This window comes from Bufo gargarizans, chromosome 7 (assembly GCF_014858855.1).
Source record: "Bufo gargarizans isolate SCDJY-AF-19 chromosome 7, ASM1485885v1, whole genome shotgun sequence".
NCBI lineage: Eukaryota > Metazoa > Chordata > Amphibia > Anura > Bufonidae > Bufo > Bufo gargarizans.
The window spans coordinates 101,304,640-101,324,721 of NC_058086.1; the positions used below are offsets into that span (position 1 = coordinate 101,304,640).

General features: G+C 44.2%; 1 protein-coding gene across 3 annotated transcripts in view; it reads right to left on the reverse strand.

Annotated features, from left to right (window-relative positions):
* The window catches only part of MGST3 (microsomal glutathione S-transferase 3), a 129,438-nt gene that overhangs the window by 79,380 nt on the left and 29,976 nt on the right, over nucleotides 1–20,082 (reverse strand). For all 3 annotated transcript variants that reach the window (XM_044301997.1, XM_044301998.1, XM_044301996.1), the window contains exons 3-5: nucleotides 18,679–18,752; nucleotides 15,860–15,917; nucleotides 6,482–6,554 (exon numbers count right to left, since the gene is read on the reverse strand). In XM_044301997.1, coding sequence (XP_044157932.1) covers nucleotides 6,482–6,554; nucleotides 15,860–15,917; nucleotides 18,679–18,752 — 205 coding nt within the window. The remainder of the gene's footprint in view (nucleotides 1–6,481; nucleotides 6,555–15,859; nucleotides 15,918–18,678; nucleotides 18,753–20,082) is intronic.

Consider the following 20,082-nt stretch of genomic DNA (forward strand, 5'->3'; position numbering starts at 1 on the left):
TGATTACAAGGGGACCTCTGGTATCCCCCCCCCCCCCCCCCCCCCCCGTGAATCTTCTGAAAGACTGCCATATTCTGTCATTTCTTGCGACTATAGAGAATTGTGGAAATTACCGGGTCCGAGAGGCCCTTTCCCTTTAATATCTCCCGCTCAGTCTCCATGCTGCCAACTGAAGTTGTGTTGTCTTGGGATGCCATACTGGGCCCTGGTGAAGGAGATCCGGGATGTTTGGTAGTCGCCACACGTCTCCTGCTGACATCCTCACTAGGAGAGGGAACCATGATCTCTTGGGCCAGTAAGGAGCGATCAGTATCAGCTTGTGGTTTTCCTGTAGTACTTTTTGTAGTACTTTGGAGATTAACGCAAAGGGAGGGAAGGCATACAGGTTTACCTTTGGCCACGGGTCGGGGAGAGAGAGAGTCCAATATGAGTGGGTGATCCGTATAGGCTAGAGAGCCGAACTTCTCTACTTGTCTGTTTTGACGCGTGGCGAACAGATCTATTTCTGGAAGGAACCATCTTTGTGCTATCTGATGGAATATCCTTGGGTTTAAGGACCATTCCCCTTCCTTTAAGATATCTCTGCTGAGAAAATCCGCGACTGTGTTGTCTTCTCCCCTTATGTGAACTGCCGATATTGACAGTATGCTCCTTTCTGCCCACTGGAAAATTTCTCTTGAGACCCTCGCTAAGGATGGGCTTCTTGTGCCTCTCTGCCTGTTTCTAGGATGTCGTCCAGGACTGACCCGAACACCCTATCACCTTCACAGGGGATGCCGCAGAGCTTGTTCTTGGATGCCGCATCACCTGACCAGGACCTAGGCCACAGCTGTGATGTTGTCTGAGAGTATTCTCACTTCTTTCCCACGGATCTCTGAGTGAAGGGCCTTCAAGGCCTCCCAGACTGCACTTAACTCCTTCAGGTTGGAAGAGGCTAGGATTTAATCTCCTTGCCAGCCCCCCTGTACTACGGACCTGTCTGAAAAGGCCCCCCAACCGTTCTTGCTGGCATCTGTAGTAATAGTGAATAAATCAGTTTGTTGCCACAGAACGCCTGAGTTTAGGTTCTGGCTGATCAACCACCAATTCATGGAATCTCTTACATATTGAGGGACTCTTACCCTCTGCTCTAGTGAAGCTCTGCTCTTGTCCCATTCTCTGAGCATAAAAGACTGAAGGGTGAGTGAGTGAGCCTGAGCCCACTTTACTGCTGGGATAGTTGAGGACATCAGACCCAAGATCTTCATTATTGATCCGATTGTCGCTCTTGATTTGCTGCGGAAAAGAGTAAATTCCTGCTTGATAGTCTGAATCTTTTCCCATGGGAGGAAGGTCCTCATGAGACCTGAGTCCAGCAGCATCCCTAAAAAGATCTTTCTTCTTTCGGGCCAGAGGTCTGACTTCTCTATATATCAGCCACCCCAGATCCGTTAGGCTTTGCTTCACTAAATCTATTTGTTCTAATAGAAGACTCTCTGATGCAGCCGCTATAAGGAAGTCGTCCAAGTAAGGCACAACTAATATGCCCTTTAGATGAAGGTCAGCTATCACCTCTGCCATTACTTTGGAGAAGACTTTTGGCGCTGACGTGATGCCGAAAGGAAGGACCTGGAATTGATAATGGAGTACCACCGAATCTTGTTGTACTGCAAATCTGAGGAATTTCTGATGCTCTCTGCAGATTGGAATATGGTAATACGCGTCGGTGAGGTCTAGGGTTGCCATAAAGGTGTTTCTCTGTAACAGACTTATAGTGGATTTTATGCTCTCCATCTTGAATCGTTTGTAAAGTAGATGTTGGTTCAGTCCCTTTAAGTTTATAATGGCTCTGTATGAGCCGTTTGGTTTTTTGACTAAAAATATAGGGGAATAATAACCTGTTCCCTGTTCTGCTGGGGGAACTGACACTATAGTTTCTTTTTGCAAGAGGATCTTTATCTGATCTAGTATTAAAGCTTGGACTGGATCGGCTTTTTTGGTGATGTGGAAAACCTCCTGGGGAACAGTGGAAAACGCCAACTTTAGGCCTGATGAGACTACATCCAACACCCAGGGGGAATTGGAGATACTTTCCCAGGCTGGGAGGAAGTACTTCAGTCTTCCTCCTACCCTGCATCTGGCGTCATTGTTTTGATGGCTTTTGGGAGGAGTCAGAGGGGTTGAATAAAAAACCTCGACCTCTTCCTCTTCCTCTTCCCGAACGCCACCGGGGAGAAAAATCTTTCCTTTTCTGATCCTGTCTGCCCCTGGATGTAGGAAAAAACCGTCTCTGACGAAAATTCCTCTGTTCCGAGGGGAACCCCTTCTTTTTGTTTGTGGCCTTTTCTAGGATGTCGTCCAGGACTGACCCGAACACCCTATCACCTTCACAGGGGATGCCGCAGAGCTTGTTCTTGGATGCCGCATCACCTGACCAGGACCTAAGCCACACTGCCCTTCTGGTGGAGTTTGAGAGGGCCGCAGATCTGGCTGCTAGTTTGATAGAATCGACCGAAGCGTCGGCCAGAAAATTTGCCGCCTGTTTAAGAACTGGCAGAGATGCTAAAATATCCTCTCTAGGGGTTCCTGATACTAGGTGTTCCTCTAGTTGGTTTAACCAGATAGTCATGGACCTGGCCGTATAGGTTCAGGGTACACTAGGTCTAAGGAAGGACATGGAAGCCTCCCATGACTTTTTTAGTAGGGCCTCGCTTCTCTTATCCATTGGGTCCTTTAGGAGACCTAAATCCTCAAAGGGTAAGGCTGAATTTTTCGTAATCTTTGATACGGGGGCGTCCACTTTAGGACATTTGTCCCAAGAGGACGTATCTTCCTCTGCAATGGGATATTATCTTTTTAGGACCCTAGATACACTCGGTCTCTTTTCCAAATCGGTTCATTCTTTATTAATTAATTTAATAATATTAGAGTGGAGGGGAAACACCCTCTTTCTTTTTTCTCCCAAGCCCTTAAACATTAAATCCTGTATTGTTTTGGACTGTTTCGATTCCTCTAGGTTTAGGGTTGCACAATAATGCTTCCGTGTCCTCAATGGAACAAAGAGGTCTCCCGGACTCGTCTTCAGAGGAAAGAGGTTCAGACTCCGAGGGGAGCTCCCCTTCATCAAAATCCTCTTCCTGATATTCCGACTCTAAAGTAGCAGGCATCTCGGTCATAGAAGTGGAAGGCTTCTGGGACGTGGCCGCTAGTCTTTGATCCACAGCGCTGCTTACTTCCTCCTTTATAATATTTCTAATATTGTCCAATAAGGAGGGGGACTCTTCCGACACAATCTTTTCCAAACACTTTGAACAAAGGGATTTCTTATAACCTGACGGTAAGGCTTTTTTACAAATGGAACACTTTTTGACCCACTGAGACTCTGTGGACTTCTGGGCTTGCCTGACCTATAGATATAAGACAGAATTTTTGTTTAAATAAAAGGGGGCTGTCTGTTTAAGAAAAGGGAGAGGTACAGTACCTTATCCAGTGTGGAAGAGAGTAAGAATTTTAACCCCTCAGTGACACAGGTTAACACAGGCATTTAACATTTCCCCCATAGGAGGGTAGCTTACCGGGCTGCCGGTCTTGGAAGGATCCAAGGGTCTGCGCATTGCGTCCTCTCCTGATGCCGACATGATGCAGGCTGCTCTCAGGACGCCGCCGATTCCCGGCGCTCTTTTGAATTTCCAGAGGAAGTGACGTCTTACTTCGGCGCCTGTGAGCTTGCGCTCACGTGACCCGCGATCCTGCTGCTTCCTCTCACGATCTCTCAGCCAGGAAGCGCTGCCTCCACTGGAGGACTTGTGCCTGGGAGACAGGGAGAACCGCACCGCAGTCCCGCGATCCTGCCCCCGTATTCGACCTGCCGGCGATTTACTGCTGGGAAACCCGAACGAATCTCCCACCAGTGGAACTCCACGCTTGATCCCAGAGGGACAGGAAACAACTGGAGCAGGTAAGGGGAGGGGAGTATTTAAAGAGCTCCACGTTGTTTCCTGTCCCTGGGGAGGCGGGGTATCCTCCTGTCGTGCCGCTGGGGGGGGGGCGTTTGGAAAAGTAGCCTTAGCAATCTGCACCTAGAGCCGCCAGCAAGGATCCCCCAGTCGCCTCCAGAGTCCGCGGGAATGAGCGTAGCGGTCGTAGACGTGCAAGTCTGGATTAAGTAGTTTTAATTAGCATTTTGTATTATGATTTACATAAAAGTTTGTATTTCCTTTTTTTCAGGGTTCCAGAGGCTCCACCAGGGAAGATGAGGAGTTTGGGGTTCCAACCATAGATAACCGGCTCCTCATCCAACTGCTGGAGGCACGTCCATCATTATGGGACCATTCAGATCATCATCTGACCCAGCGGCTCTGGAGGGACATCTGTGCAGAAATTTTTGAGGCGGGGATCTAAATGCGGCGGCTCAGGAGAAATATGGCAAGTACAAAAATATGTATTTTAATACATTATTATTGTTCTTTTCCTTACATCATGCTAAATTAAATTTTTATGTTTTTTTTTTCCTATAGTCAAACTGGTTACCACACATTGGCGATCTATCCGGGACCGCTTCAGGAGGGATTTTAACAAGGAGGTTCAGGCCCCAAGTGGCTCCGGAGGAACCTCAGGGACCACATACGTCCATACGGCGGCCCTGGGGTTCCTACAAAAGGCAATGGCACCAAGAAGGTAAATATTTTTAACAACTATAAAAAATGTTTTTTTTTAAAGGGGCCGTCTGAGACAGCGGAGCGTTTGGCTCCCCTGTTATGGCCAGCCCCCTATGGTATAAAAGGTAGACATAGCATAGAACATGGATGTTTTATTTAAAGGACAATTCTTTACTTTCCTTTTTTTTTTTCTACAGAAGTGCCTGCAGCACTCGGGGCCTGAACAACCTCCTGAGGCAGAACAGGAACAGATCGCCAGCGCCAGCCCTCCTGTATCGGCTCAGGATAATCAGGGTCCCCTACCGGATCCCTCCGCTCATCAAAGGCTCTTTGGTTTTCGCCAAAATTTGAAAGCCCTAGTGAGCAGGCAGAGATCCGGTAGGCCAAATCGAACTGATTATGCGAACCTTGTAGAGGTTGTTTCCGACGCTCTAGAAGGTTTTGCCTTACATCAGAAGAAGGAGTTTAGTGCTGACTTGATTCGCCGCTGGGAGGGGGTTGGAGTCGGCGATTCAAGGCAGCCCAAACTACCATTATGGGCCAAGCATGATCAGTTTGATGGACTCAATGACGCCGGAGCAGTTGCATGAGGTAGTGTACAAGAGTCCGAAAGGTGTGGTCCATGATCAAAGCTAAAACCGGACCATCTTTAAATTTCAATAAGATAATAGTTCTGGAGAAATTTTAGGAGTGTGACAACCTTGGGGATCTGAATACATGAAAAGGGGGGAACCTAATTGCTACTCAATCCAAAACGGATCAGCTAAACGGATGCAAAAACAGAAACGAACGTGACAAACGGATCCGCAATACAGATCCATTTGAATGGCTTCATTTGTCTCCGTTTAGACATTTTATTGACGGATCCGTTTCAAACTGATCCGTGAAACGCCAGTGTGAAATTAGCCTAAAAAACGCAAGAGACCAAACGCAGCCAAACTGATGCATTCTGAGCGGATCCTTTTCTATTCAGAATGCATTGGGGCTGAACTGATCCGTTTGGGCCGCTTGTGAGAGCCCTGAACTGATCTCACAAGCGGACCCAGAAACGCCAGTGTGAAAGTAGCCTAACTTGTAGTTTTCACTGGTACCATTTTAGTGTACACAACACTTTTTGATGCTTTATTTCATTTTGCTGGTGGCGAATACACAAAAGAAAACAGCAATTCTGGCTTTTTTATGGCGTTCACTGAGCGGGATCAATGTGATAATTGTATAGTGGGCATCTTATGCACCTGACAAAGGGGTTTTTATTTCTGCAACTTTTTCCATTGAGCGTGTATTTTATCTTTTTCTTTAAAAACTTAACTCTGATTAGTCCCACAAGGGGACTTTGACTTGTGATGCTTTGATTGCTCACATATTACACTGTACTACTCTTGAAGTACAGTGTACTATATACTTTCAGTGGGATAATCATAGGCAGGCAGGCAGGCCTGGGGGCCTTTATTAGACCCCCGGCTGCAATGTACAGCCATCGACACCCGACATTCGCTACAGGCAGATTCCTGAGAAAGGGAGGCTGTTGGCATTTAAGGGCTTAAATGACCAAAAATTGGCGCTTTTGCTGATCCGCATAATTACATCAAGAGCAGTGGCCTAGAATTCGGCCTATTAATGACCTCCATTAAAATGCTTATCTATGGTCATTAATGGATTAATCTCTCCAAATCATTATCCATTTTTCAATCAAATTCATCTTCCCACATACATAATTCAAAAGTAAACACTTATTATAATCAGGTACTAAAACAAACATGAAATCAAAGAATTTGTAGATAAGGAACAAAATTAACTGTCTATATAAAAAAAATATATATATATATATATATTTTTGTTCTCACCTCCTGTAGCGTATCCAGCAGCATACAGCTCTCTGCCAACAATCCAGGTAACACCAAGCAAACTAGCAGCACGCTACACAAATAGATGTGAAGAGTAAAATGTATGAAATATGCACTAAAGACAAACAAAGTCATACCACTATATTCCACCAGAAGAATAACTATCCATTTCATTTTAATTGTAGTCCACCGTGTTAGCAAATTCATTAGACAAGCATCTGGCAAAGCTTGGTTTTAGCTTACTGAGAATTGTAGGGACCAGCAAGCTCTCCAGCTGTTGTAAAACTACAGCTTCCAGGTTGCTCCATTCACTTCTATGCAAATTTGAGAACTGTTGAGCAAGTGTGCATGTTAGGCGTCACAACAGCTGGCCAGACATTGCTGATCTCTGGAGGAATGATTGGACATCTGCTACTGTGTCGGGTACTAGATAAAGTGTAGTCTCTTACTTTCACAAGTGTTTAGAACATGCTCACCAAGTGGTTTGGGTCTCCGTGGCAGGACAGATTTATGCCAAAAGGTAACACAAATTATAGTGGAAGTCTATCCCAGCTGGTATAGATTTGCTTTACAGGTGCATAAACTGCTAGAAGGATGTGCCAAATTAAGAAGGCCTGCTCTTTGAAATAAAAATGCTCTGGAGTAAGATGCACCAAATTGTATGAAACGCCAGTTTCTCCCCAGATGCCCACTTTTACCTTTTCCCTACCACCAATGTATATAGTTAATAGGGACTTTAAAGAGGAGGCCCGCTCTAGTGCGGAGTGGGGGCCATAGCAGTCGGTTGCCCGTTTCATACAGCAGACACCAGATGCCAAATATTTAACCCTTCAAATGCTGGGGTGTAATGTGATCATGGCATCTGAGGGGTAAAAAACCTGGGAGCACTTATATAAGACTATAGCAATAGAGCATCTATTGCAGAGGTAACTTAATGATTGCTTCTTATAGCAAGGGTAAAAATAAATGTAATATGTAAATATTATGAAAGTTCAAATCACCCCCTTTCCCCAGAATAAACAAATGAAAAAAATATATATTTATATATTACAGACATACACCTACACAAACATCAGTATTACGACATTTGAAAATGCCTGTACAATTAAAATGTGATAATATGTTTCTAATAAAGTGAATGGAAAAAAGTAAAATCTAAAGTTTTTGGGCTACGCAATACCCATAAAAGGCTCTCTGATGGAGCATAGATTCCTTTTCCGGCACCTTTGGACCTTTTCTCTTAGATCTACTGTCTTTTCTTCTGGAGACGAGGATAGTATTTGAGAATCCAGGAGAATTCCGAAAAATTGTATTTTTTGTTTGGGGAAGGCAGCATGATTTTTTAAAATTTACAATCCATCCCAAATCCTCTAGTAAGGCTAGAAAGGATTTTAGGTCTCTTCATCTTTTCCCCAGAGTTCACCAGTAATAGGAAGTCGTATAAGTATGGAATCATTAGACCCTGGTTCCTTAGATGAGCTACCATCTCTACTACTATTTTGGTGAAGACTCTGGGGGCTGCTGAAATACCCAAAGGGAGGGCCGAGAACTGAAAATGATGAACCTTCCCCGTACCGTCTCTTAGCGCAAATCTTAAGAATTTTTTCGACTGCTGTCTGATTGGTACCTGGTAATAAGCGTCCTTCAGATTCACTGTGCACATTAACACATTCTGACTTATCAACGGAATTGTGGCCCCAGGGGGGGGGGGGGGGGGGGGGGATGAGAGGCAAACGCTATCTTGTATCCTTCAGCCACTATCTTTAACACCCATGGATTTGAGGTACTTTACTCCCACTGAGATAGGAAACCTCTTAGTCTTCTCCCAATCCTGGCATCATTGTCTATCACTGGTCTCATTTTGGGAGTTAAAGAGGAACCCCCTACCTAGACCACCTTTTGGGTAGCTCCACCTTCCCATGTTTCCTTTCCCCCCTCTACCCCCATAGGGACAAAAGGAAAAAAATTAACGTAATTAGACTTACCGGTAATTCTGTTTCCTTGAGTCCACCATGACGGCTCTACTATGAGAGAGATTGACCCTTGACCTCTGTAGGGGCAGGAACACACAGTTTAAAAGGCCACCACCCACTCTCACCCTCAGTGCTTTCCAAAGACGGGGGGAAATCTGGGCCCTCATGGTGGACTCAAGGAAACAGAATTACCGGTAAGTCTAGATACGGTTTTTCCATTTCGTCCACCATGACGGCTCTACTATGAGAGCTACCAGATTATTATTAAATAGGGTGGGCAACTGCTTGCAGAACCTTCTGACCGAAGGTTAAGTCCGCAGAAACCGACACATTAATTCGGTAATGTTTGATAAAGGTATTTATACTCAACCAAGTGGCCGTTCTACAAATTTTGTCTAAGGAGACAACCCCTTTCTCTGCCCACGAAGAAGCCATAGCCCTTGTAGAGTGAGCTTTTATATTTGTGGGGCTGTTTAGACCCAACTTCTGATAGTAACAAGTAATGGTAGATCTGATCCATCTTTCAATGGTGGCTTTGGATGCCTTTTTTCACTTATTTGGACCTGCGTATTGAACGAAAAGCTTATCATCCCTTCCTAAATTCCTTTGTTGAATCTAGGTACTGTATGATAGTATCCCGAACATCCAGGAGCTGGAACTGATCTTGTGATGGACCATCTTTGGGAAAGGATGGAAGAATAATTTCCTGATCTCTGTGAAAGTCCGACACCACTTTCGGGAGGAAACCCGGATCCAAAACGTAAAATTATTCTGTCTGGGAAGATAGTAGGATATGGTTCCCAGCAGGACAGTGCCTGGATTTTGCCCAGTCTGGCTGAAGTAATGGCCACTAGAAAAGCTGCTTTTAATGAAAGGTGTTTGAGTGAGATATCCTGGATAGGAGAAAATGGTGAACTTGTAAGACTTCTCAAGACCAAGTTTAAGTCCCATTGAGGCGTCCTAGGGGTTAGGGATGGCCTTAATCTTGAGGCAGCTCTTATAAACCTCCTTATCCACCTATGGATGGCTAGGTCCGTGTCATAGCAGGCCCCCAAGGCCGAGACTTGTACTTTAAGAGTGCTCGGTCTCAGTCCCAGGTCTAAACCCCATTGGAGAAAATCTAGTACTTTTTCAATATTCGGGGAAGAGTTTACCGGAGGGCTCTGGCCCAGCCAACTACAGTATTTCTTCCATATTTTAAGATATATCGCAGAGGTGACTTCTTTCCATCTAGATTTAAGGGTATTTATAACCTTCTCTGATAGCCCTCTGCTTTTTAGGACCTCACGCTCAGGATCCAGGCTGATAATTTGAACAGACCTGAATTCTGGTGAAGAATTGGACCCTGAGAAATAATGTTTTCCTGTGGGGGATTCTCCAGGGTTCTTCCAGAGCTAGCTCCTTTAGTACTGGGAACCAACTTCTTTTTGTCCAGTATGGGACAACCAGAATTATCGTTACCGGGTCTGACCTTATTTTCTGCCGCACTCTGGGTATCAACGGCCAAGGGGGAAAGGCGTAGGCCAGATCCCAAGTCCACCTGATTGAGAATGCATCTGTTGCCCAAGGGTTGTCCCTTGGGTTTAGGGAGCAGAAAGGATGGACCTTTGCGTTTTTCCTTGACGCAAAGGAAGTCTATCTGGGGGACCCCCCCATCTCCTGGTGATCTGATGGAATACGTCTGAGTTTAGGGCCCATTCTCCCGGATCTATGGTCATCCTGCTGAGGAAGTCCACCTGTATGTTTTCTGTACCCTTTAAATGGATAGCTGTGATGGAGAGAACATTTTTTTCGGCCCAGGAGAATATTTTTTCCGCCAGATCTTTTAAGCTTGTTGATCTTGTGCCCCCTTGATGTTTCAGATATGCGACAGCTGTTACGTTGTCCGAAAAGATTTTCAGGTGTTTTCCTGAGATCTTGTCTTGTGACACTTTCAGCACCTCCCAGATCGCCCTCAGTTCTCTGTGGTTTGATGATCTTTTTGTCATGGTGCCTGACCAAGTGCCCTGGTAATTTAGCGAGCCCATTTTTGCTCCCCATCCTGTACCGCTTGCATCCATGAGCCTGAGACCAAGATACTGCTGTTTTACAGGAAGTCATCATACCCAGGAGGCTAATACCCAGGATTGACTTTGGAATTTTTTTGTTTTGTCCATAAAGGATGTTATCTTCTCCTGAGGGAGGGATGTGATCTGGGAGACTGAATCCAGGATCACTCCCAGAAATTTCATTTTGGTTGAATGGATTATACATGATTTTTTTAGGTTTATTACCCAACCTAGGTCTGAAAATCTGCACATCAGATCTTTGGTAATGCTGGCTGTTTCTCGCTTCGAGGGTCCCAAGACCAGAAAATCATCTTGTCTTATTCCTTCTGCTCTCAGGAGAAAATATCATTTCTACTACGAGCTTCGTGAATACCCTTGGTAACACTGTGAACTGGAAGCGTTTTACCTCTCCTAAACTGTCCACTAGGGCGAATCTAAGGAATTTTTGAGATGACTTGTTTATGGGGACGCGATAGTACGCGTCCTTTAAGTCTATGGACGTCATGAAGTCTCCTGCTTTGATCAAGGGAATGATGGATGCTATGGATTCCATTTTGAACTTTCTGTATGTGACCGCCTTGTTTAGTCCCTTTAAATTTATAATGGTGCGGAAGGTACCATCTGGCTTTTGCACCAAAAATAAACTGGAATAATAACCCCTTCCTCTTTCCATACTTGGGACTACCCCTGAGTCTGTAAGCTGCAGGACCCCTTGCCCGATTTTTCCTATAATCTTTGGGCTGTGTGAAGTTATTCTGAATTTTCTTGGAGGGACTGATGAAAATTCTATCCGGTAGCCATACCGTATGATGTTTAAAGCCCACAGAGTTTTGGTGATGGATTCCCACCGGAACAGAAAATTCCCCAGTCTTCCCCCCACTCTGGCGTCATTGTTTATCTGACTGCTTATTCTGGGGGTTAAAAAAGGAACCCTCTGCCTTTTCCCCCCTTTTTGGTAACTCCACCTACCCCCCTTCCCTTTGCCCCTATAGGGTGTAGTCTGGGAATTGAAGGAACGAAAGGGCTTATTTTTAGTTTCTTCCGGAAACCACTTCATTTTATCTGCTGCCTTTTCCAGGATGAAGTCTAATACTGGTCCAAAGACGTATTCCCCAGAGAAAGCTATAGAGCATAATTTGGCTTTTGATGCTCTATCCCCTCCCCAGGCTTTCATCCACAATGCTCGTCTAGCAGAATTGTTGAGGGCCGCATCCTTAGCGGTGAACCTCACCGACTCCGCCGATGCATCCGCCAAAAAGGAGTGGGATAGAGTTTAATATGTCCTCTCTAGGGGTTTTGTTTTTGATGTGTTCTTCTAACTTGTTCAGCCAAAAACACATGGATCTAGCAACCGACGTCGCGGCTATGTTGGTTTTAACCCCGAACATAGATGCCTCCCAGGATTTTTTTTAGGAGAGAGTCGGCCTTCCTTTCCATTGGGTCCTGTAGCTGTGAAGAGTCCTCAAATGGGAGGAAAGTCTTTTTAACTACTTTTGCTACTTGGATGTCAATTTTGGGGGTTTCGTTAAATAGTTTGACATCCGCTGGGTCAAATAACAGCCTATTTCTAAATTCTCTAGATACCCCAAGTCTTCCTTTCGAAGTCGGTCCATTCATCAAGTATCATGTCTTTTAGATTCTCATTCATTGGGAAAACTTTTAATTTTTTGGGCTCCGAGTCCCCCCAAACATTTCATCCAGGACGGACCTTGTTTTATTTTTTTCACCTCTTCAATCCCCATGGTTGCTCTAACAGTTCCTCCATATCCTCGGAAGAAAAAAAAGTATTTACTATCTTCCATGATTTCACCCTCTGACAGAGCGTCAAGATCAACATTCTGTCTAGAGGTGGAGGCCTCCTCGTCCATATCCTCTGAGACAGAGGAGGATGGAACCGACAATCTTGTTTTTTTCACCAGAGGTGTAGGCGGGATTGATCTGAGGGAGGCCAGAGAAGACTTAATTTAATTTTGAATAAGTGATTTGACCTCTGACAAAATGGACGGTTGCTCCTCTTTTATAAGATCATTTATGCAACCCTGGCAGAGCTTCTTTTTATAATTCTCAGGAAGCCTCTTGCTACAAGTCACACATCTCTGAACTTTAGTTCTTGTTTTGGGCTCTTTAACTCCCTATAAGAGAGGAGCAGCCAGGTATCAATAGACAAGATAATCAACAAGTCAAAAAAAATGATACATCATTTGTCCTTTTCCCCACAGGGGAACTCACTGTTGGAGTAGCCGAGGGGGCTTCCACCTGGGCTGCAGAGGCAGACATCTGTGTGTGTGCTCCAGAGGAAGACCGGTGTGTCCACTGCTTGTTTGGAACTGCCACTTCAAATAGTCGGCACGCCGTCTGACGTCATCACAGTGTGCCCGGTCCAAGCTCCGCCCCTTCCGCCTCCTGTCGGCCCAGGTATTTTTTAAAATAATTTAAAAAAAAGTTCTTCACCTCCACCAGGAGGGCTCTCTGTGAGTTGCCCCCATAGGGACAGGAAACACTGAGGGTGAGAGTGGGTGGTGGCCTTTTAAACTCTGTGTTCCTGCCCCTACAGAGGTCAAGGGTCAATCTCTCATAGTAGAGCCGTTATGGTGGACGAAATGGAAAAATTCCTCTGAGGTTTTTCTTCAGGAAACCTTTTCTTATCCGTCGCTTTTTCTGGAATTACGTCCAGAACTGGCCCAAAGACATATTCCCCATAAAAAGCAATGGAGCAGAGCTTCATTTTTGTTGAAGCCTTGTCGCCTGACCACGACTACATCCATAAGGCCCTTCTAGCGGAATTAGAAAGTTCCGACCATTCATCCAGAATCATCTCTTTTATATTCTCGTTTATGGGGAACACCTTTGACCTTTTAGTTCTTAGCCCGCCAAACATCTCTTCCTGTATGGAATGAGGTTTCTGGACCTGTTCAATGCCCATTGTGGCCCTTACTGCTTTCAGTAGGTCTGCCATCATTTCAGAAGAGAAGTAGAATTTTCTTGCGTCCTCCACAATCTCCCCTTTTGAAAGGGGGTTTGTCTCCTCCCTCCGCCTTGAAGGCTCGGCTTCATCCATTTCATCCTCAGATTCAGAGGAGAAAGGGGCTGCCATTTTTGGTCTCTGGAGGAAGAGGACCCGGACTGGAGTATTTTAGTGAACTCAGGGAGGATTTAACTAAGTCACAGATTAGTGTTTTGAGTTCCTCCATTGTTCCTCTCTCACGACATCTGAAATACATTCCTTGCACAATTGTTTTGTATAATGTTCAGGATGTTTTTTTTTTTAGCACAAGATGCACTTAACACTCTTTTTGGGCCTTTTTTGCACCCTATTGAGAACAGAGGAACAATCAGCCTATATACCTCTCTGCTTACATAAAATGGTGGAGGAATTGCGTCCCCCCCCCCCCCCCCAATTCCCCCCATTTCCCGCCCCCCCGCCCCCCCCCCAATTCCACCCCATTTTTTTCCCCTACTTCCCACTATATTGTATTGTAAGCCCTCATACAGCTATGTAACCAGAAAAATAAATAAATATCTCTCTCAAGGAAATAGGGAAGAAAAATGAAAATGCAAAAACGGTATCCTTATGGAGGTCTGACTCCTGGCACTTTCACTTCTCCCATTCATTTGAAAGGGATGTTCTACGCCACTACTACAAGTGGAGATGGTGTGCAAGTAAAGAGGTATACTGTACATTTACCATTTAGTGTTTATACAGGTCCCCACTGCACCCAAGAAAAATTTGTATATAGTGAGCGCCCTATTTGTTCATGTAAGTCTACATTCACACTAGCGTTTCTAGTGGATCCGGCAGAGTTCAACAAAAACACTTCAATTACTGATAATACAACCATCTGTTATGAACGGATCCGGGTGTATTATCTTTAACATACCCAAGACTGATCAGTCATGAACTCTATTGAAAGTCAATGGAGGACGGATCAGTTTTCAGTCAGAAAACTGATCTGTCCCCATTGAATTGCATTGTGGGTCAGAACGAATCAGTCTTGCTCTGCATCCCAGGACTGAAAGCAAACCACAGAAAGCTGCGGTTTGCTCTCCGGTATGAGAACGGAACGGAATGCATTTTGGAGCATTCCGTTGTGTTCAGTTACGTTTTGTCCCCATTGACAATAAATGGGGACAAAACGGAGGCGCTTTTTCCGGTATGACGGATCTCAATACCGGAAAATATTAACACTAGTGTGAAAGTAATCCAACTCAGAAGTTTTCTCCTGAACTGGACAAAGTGTCCACTTGGCATACCACTAGCATAGACTTATCTTTCTTTCAACTGGCTATAGAGGTTTGCCCAACAATTAATACTTATAATTAAAACTATAAACCCTGCAAACCCCAAACTATTACATTAGTGTTTTGAGGCATTAAATTAGGGGTGCACAACCTTGTCAGACTAAACCAATTCCAAGGGTCGAAAATTCAACTTAAAGGGAATCTGACACCTATTTTGAGCATATAAAACTGTTAACAATGTTTAATAAAGTACCTTCATTCCAGCAAGGGTCTTCATTCTTTAATTCACCTTTTATTTAGATCAAAAAACGATTTTTCCTGATATGCTAATTAAGCTTCAAGGTGCCCAGAGGGGCGTTATTACTCTCCTCTAGTGCCTAGTAACACCCCCCTGCAGTGCCCAGCCCACCTTTCTTCCAAGCCCAGCATGCCTCCTAAGAAATAAATGTACTCCCACATCCTTGCCGAACGGCAATGCGCCCTCCGCTACGTCATATCATTTATTCACCCCACAATCCTTGCGTCCTCCTTTCTTGCCCTTCGAAATCTCGCGCAGCCGCAGTATTGCTGACTGTCTGCACCTGTACGATACTCCGGTTCCTGAGGGCAACAGCCTCAACAGTGTCACTGGGCATGCGCCGAGCCCAGTGGCGTAATCACAGCGCTGTTGCCTCAGGAGCCGGAGTATCGTACAGGTGCAGGCAGTCAGCAATACTGTGGCTGCGTGAGATTTCAGGGGAAAGAAAGGAGGACTCAAGGATTGTGGGGTGAATAAATTATAAGACGTAGCGGAGGGGGCATTGGCGTTCAGCAAGGATGTGGGAGTAAATTTATTTATTAGGAGGCGTGCTGGGCTTGGGCTGAAATACTGTATTGCATATTGAATAATATATATATCATAAATGTCTAGTTACACTTCCAGGACTCCCATCTAAATGGGGTAATACATGAAAAGATACAGGTGAGCAGCCACAAGATAGATATATACGTCTGCTACCACATGGTTGGGTGCCGCACAGAATGGTATAAAAGGCAACAGGCTGTGCATTCCTGCATTAAATCATGCATGATTTAGTTGCAAACAAGTAGAAGAAAAGGATACACAAACATTCACTTACTGGATGTGTAAGTCCTCCAGCAGCAAGAAAAAACAGAAAAGCAGGATATGATTCTAGACTGCAGAACAAGGCAGACAAAAAAAAAAATTATTGGACAGCATCTTAAGAAATCCACTATAGAAGATACAATGTTGTGGCTCAACTTCTAGGTAAATGCATCTTCTAACACAGTTCAGCCTACCCTTTGAGGACCATCCAAGGGACGTATTTGTCCCACGTTTTTAATTGCTTGTATCATCTGATTAAGAACTTAAAATACTTTTTTAATTTTGAGTCAAAATATTAGTTCTTATCAACAAATTGATCTAGGTTTATTTATTGTTCAAATACATTCTTAAAAGGGGAAATAATATAATTATTTTTATATTGATGACTGTAATCTTATGGTCCTCAAAGGGTTAACGCCTCTATGTTTAGGAGTATATGAAGCCAAGCCTTAATACAGGAGCACTGCAATACTTTTTGTAAAGGTTCACTAAGGCTACTTTCACACTAGCGTTCGATCGGATCCGTTGTGAACGGATCCGATCATAATAATGCAGACGGAGGCTCAGTTCAGAACGGATCCGTCTGCATTATATTAGCAAAAAAAAAGCTAAGTGTGAAATTAGCCTGAGCGGATCCGTCCAGACTTTTACATTGAAAGTCAATGGGGGACGGATCCGCTTGAAGATTGAGCCATATTGTGGCATCTTCAAACGGATCCGTCCCCATTGACTTACATTGTAAGTCTGGACGGATCCGCGGGCCTCCGCACGGCCAGGCGGACACCCGAACACTGCAAGCAGCGTTCAGGTGTCCGCCTGCTGAGCGGAGCGGAGGCTGAACGCCGCCAGACTGATGCATTCTGAGCGGATCCGCGTCCACTCAGACTGCATCAGGGCTGGACGAAAGCGTTCGGGTCCGCTCGTAAGCCCCTTCAAACGGAGCTCACGAGTGAGAAACTAGCCTTACCGGGATAAGCTGAACACCAATGAGGTGCAAGGGTACAAATGACGTTCCTATTGGGAGGTACCAACTAGACAAGAGCCTTCCTCTTCTGACAGTGGGTGCTCTGACCAAAATGGTGCAAAAATTTCTAAGTACAACTGCAAGAAAAAGGGGGTCAGCACATCCCAATGCGCAGGTGCACGCTGCCATGACTAGAAACACGAAGAACAAAAAAAAACAATGCAACAGCACTCTTCAAACCAAATAAAGCATATTTTCTATAACTATGGCATTATTGTACTTTATCTGGTTTGCAGAGTGCTGTTGCATTTTTTCTCTTCACGTTTCTAGCCATGGCAGTGTGCAGCTGTGAGGGATGTGCTGACTAACCCCCTTTTTCTTGCAGCTGTACTGAGCTGGAGGTGCAGCTGACTCCTGTTGGTCTTGCACTCCTTATTAGTCTGTCTGCCCCATAGGTTGATTTTAGTGGAAGTTTAAAGCTTAGCCTGCTCTCACTGGAAGCCTACTGGTACTAGTAGATGTATAGAGTGGGCTCTCATTGCATTAATTGAAAGACATCTGGCACCAGGAGATGTATAGAGTGGCTTAGCATGCATGTTGGTACCTGCATTCCCTGGATTTAATAGAGGCCATTATGGCACCAAAAATGGTAAAAGGCAGAGTGAACCCAGCATGCATGTGGAACCTGCACTCCCTGAATTTTATGGTGGCCGTTAAGGCACATAACAGGTAGTATTTAGGATTAGGTTCCCATTTTACAAAGACCTCCTTGATTTTTGACGGGCCCAAATACATTTTGCGCAAAATGCATTTGCCAAGAATCTCAAATTTACAAAATAAGCGTAGCATTAGCACCAGAATATTTTCTATAACTATGGCATTATTGTACTGCCTTCTCTCAGCTTACCAAGGATAGCACCGTACATTGTACAGCGGCTGTGCTTGGTATCACGCTGAGCCCATTTACTTGAATGGGGCTAAGATGCACCTAAGCCATGTGACACATGAATGTGTTGCCTGTGGGCTAAAAAAGCAGAGAGAAGGCCGGAGCACTCAGAGGAGCGCTGCTGCCTTCGCAAACAGGTGATTGGCGGAAGTCCCGGGTATCAGACCCCCACGATCAGATACTGGTGACCAAACCTGATGATAGGTCGCCAGTTTTAAAGTCTTTGAACCCCCTTTTAACAGGCAATAATTTTAAATGCCTTTTTAAACACAAATTAGTGAGCTTTCACTAACAGTGTCATAGTTCAGAGGGGATTCTTCAAGAGTAACCATACTTTTAAAAAAACTTTTCAATGTCATATTAACAAGTCAAAAGGATTTGATTGCAGGGTTTGATTGCAGAGTTGCTAAAATGAGGAAAAGGAAGCATTCACAGAGAGCGCTGTCATTCCCTGCTGCTGAAGACTGGAGATTGGCTCACTACAAAGTCTGTGCCAGTGCCTCTACTGACTCGTATTTGTAGGTGGGGGTCTCCACACTTAAAACCTTTGATATGTCTGACCTATTTTTTTTAATTATTATTATTTTTATTAAGTAGTTACACTTTAAAGTCCATAGACAGTCCAAAATACTGTGTCAAAGCTGCCACTGGAAAAAGTGTAGGTTCATGGGCTGTTTTGTGGGACCTTTTTTAAACTTGAAAAGGGCGGGAAGGTCCCCCAAAATATATCAGCTATTCAGACATTTGCACTCACAAGTGAAACCTTCAAATAAACACAGTACAATGGACTATGTCTATGGAATTAACAAATCACTGTGGACTAAACAGTTGCTGAATATTCAGTAATCCGTTGTGCTTACTAATGGATTTGAAACAATATAGGGAATATTTTAGGAAGTCTAGGATGATTGCAATTCCTTACGTGTTTTGATGGGCCCGCTGGATGCAGTTGAAAATCTTGCCATTTTCGGGATCATCGCTATATAGGTTGGGATACTGAAGAAACACAAGCAAATTTAGAATCAGCCACATATAAGCAACAGTTATCCAGTAGCACAGAGATCACCAGATTTTCAGTAGACACCTTTTGTCATATATGAAACTAGCCTCATAATCCAATGACACAGATTCAGCCCATAGCCATTTTTCCACCCTGTAGGACCTGTTGACTCACTGACATGCTGATTGGGAGACATGTCCCCACTGTACCTAGTCATTGGCTGCAGAGGTACACATGACCCCACCCTGACTGTTTACCACCAGACCAAATTTTTTTTATCCTAAGGAGTATTCATTTTGTCCTCACCCACAATGTTTTTAAGTTTGAAGAATCCTTGTACTTACAGATTAAAAGTAACCGTGATGGGTACACGCTTTGCGCCAAGTTTTGCTAATCTTTTTTTGGGGGCCTGTGAGGACTTTAAAAAATAAAAATAAAAATTTATCTATAAATCTGAATACTGGACGAACATCATCATTTTCTATCGCCGATATATAGACTATTTTATTTTATTTGGGAAGGGGAGCCAACTTCAATTGACAATTTCACAAAACATCCCAACTCTACCAATTGGGGCATTACTTTCTCGGGCACAAGTAATGAGACTACAGCAGAATTCTTAGAGTTAGAACTTAGTGCGAACAACAGAACAATTAATACCCAAATGTTTTTTTAAAAAGGTCGATAGCACTAGTTATCTGGACTACTCAAGTGAACATCACAAGAAATGGAAAAAGAACATCCCGTTCAGCTAATTTAAGCGAATAAGGCGTAATTGTTTTAAAGATGACTTTATCACACAAAGTGGAGTAATACAGTAATACAGTCCAGGTTTGTACAAAAAAAAAAAAAAAAGCTATCCTGCAGAAATTGTTGGCGCAGCCCATAACAGAGCCCAGGCTCTCACACAGGCAGAATGCCTATTAAGAACCAATAAGATTTAGAAGGGCCCAAACACTTAAAAATCTGCTCGTACCCAGTAAACTAAAGAGGAAATCTGAACAAGTAGACATAGCAGTTAGCATCAAACCTTCAGGGAGCTATAGGTGCAACCAATTAAGATGCCTTTGCTGTAAATCCATAAAAGTCACTGCATCCTTCCTTGGTTCGAACGACGAATCTTGGTCCGATTAAGGACCCACTGGACTGCGGATCAACGAATATCATTTACCTAATTACACGCCTTCACTATGTGGGACGCACCATTCAAACACTACGCAACAGACTCAATAAACACAGATCAAATGTTAAGAAAAAGTTTTTACAACATAGCATTTTCAAACATGCCACTACCCACACCAAGGCTTATTTTCTGGAGTCACTATT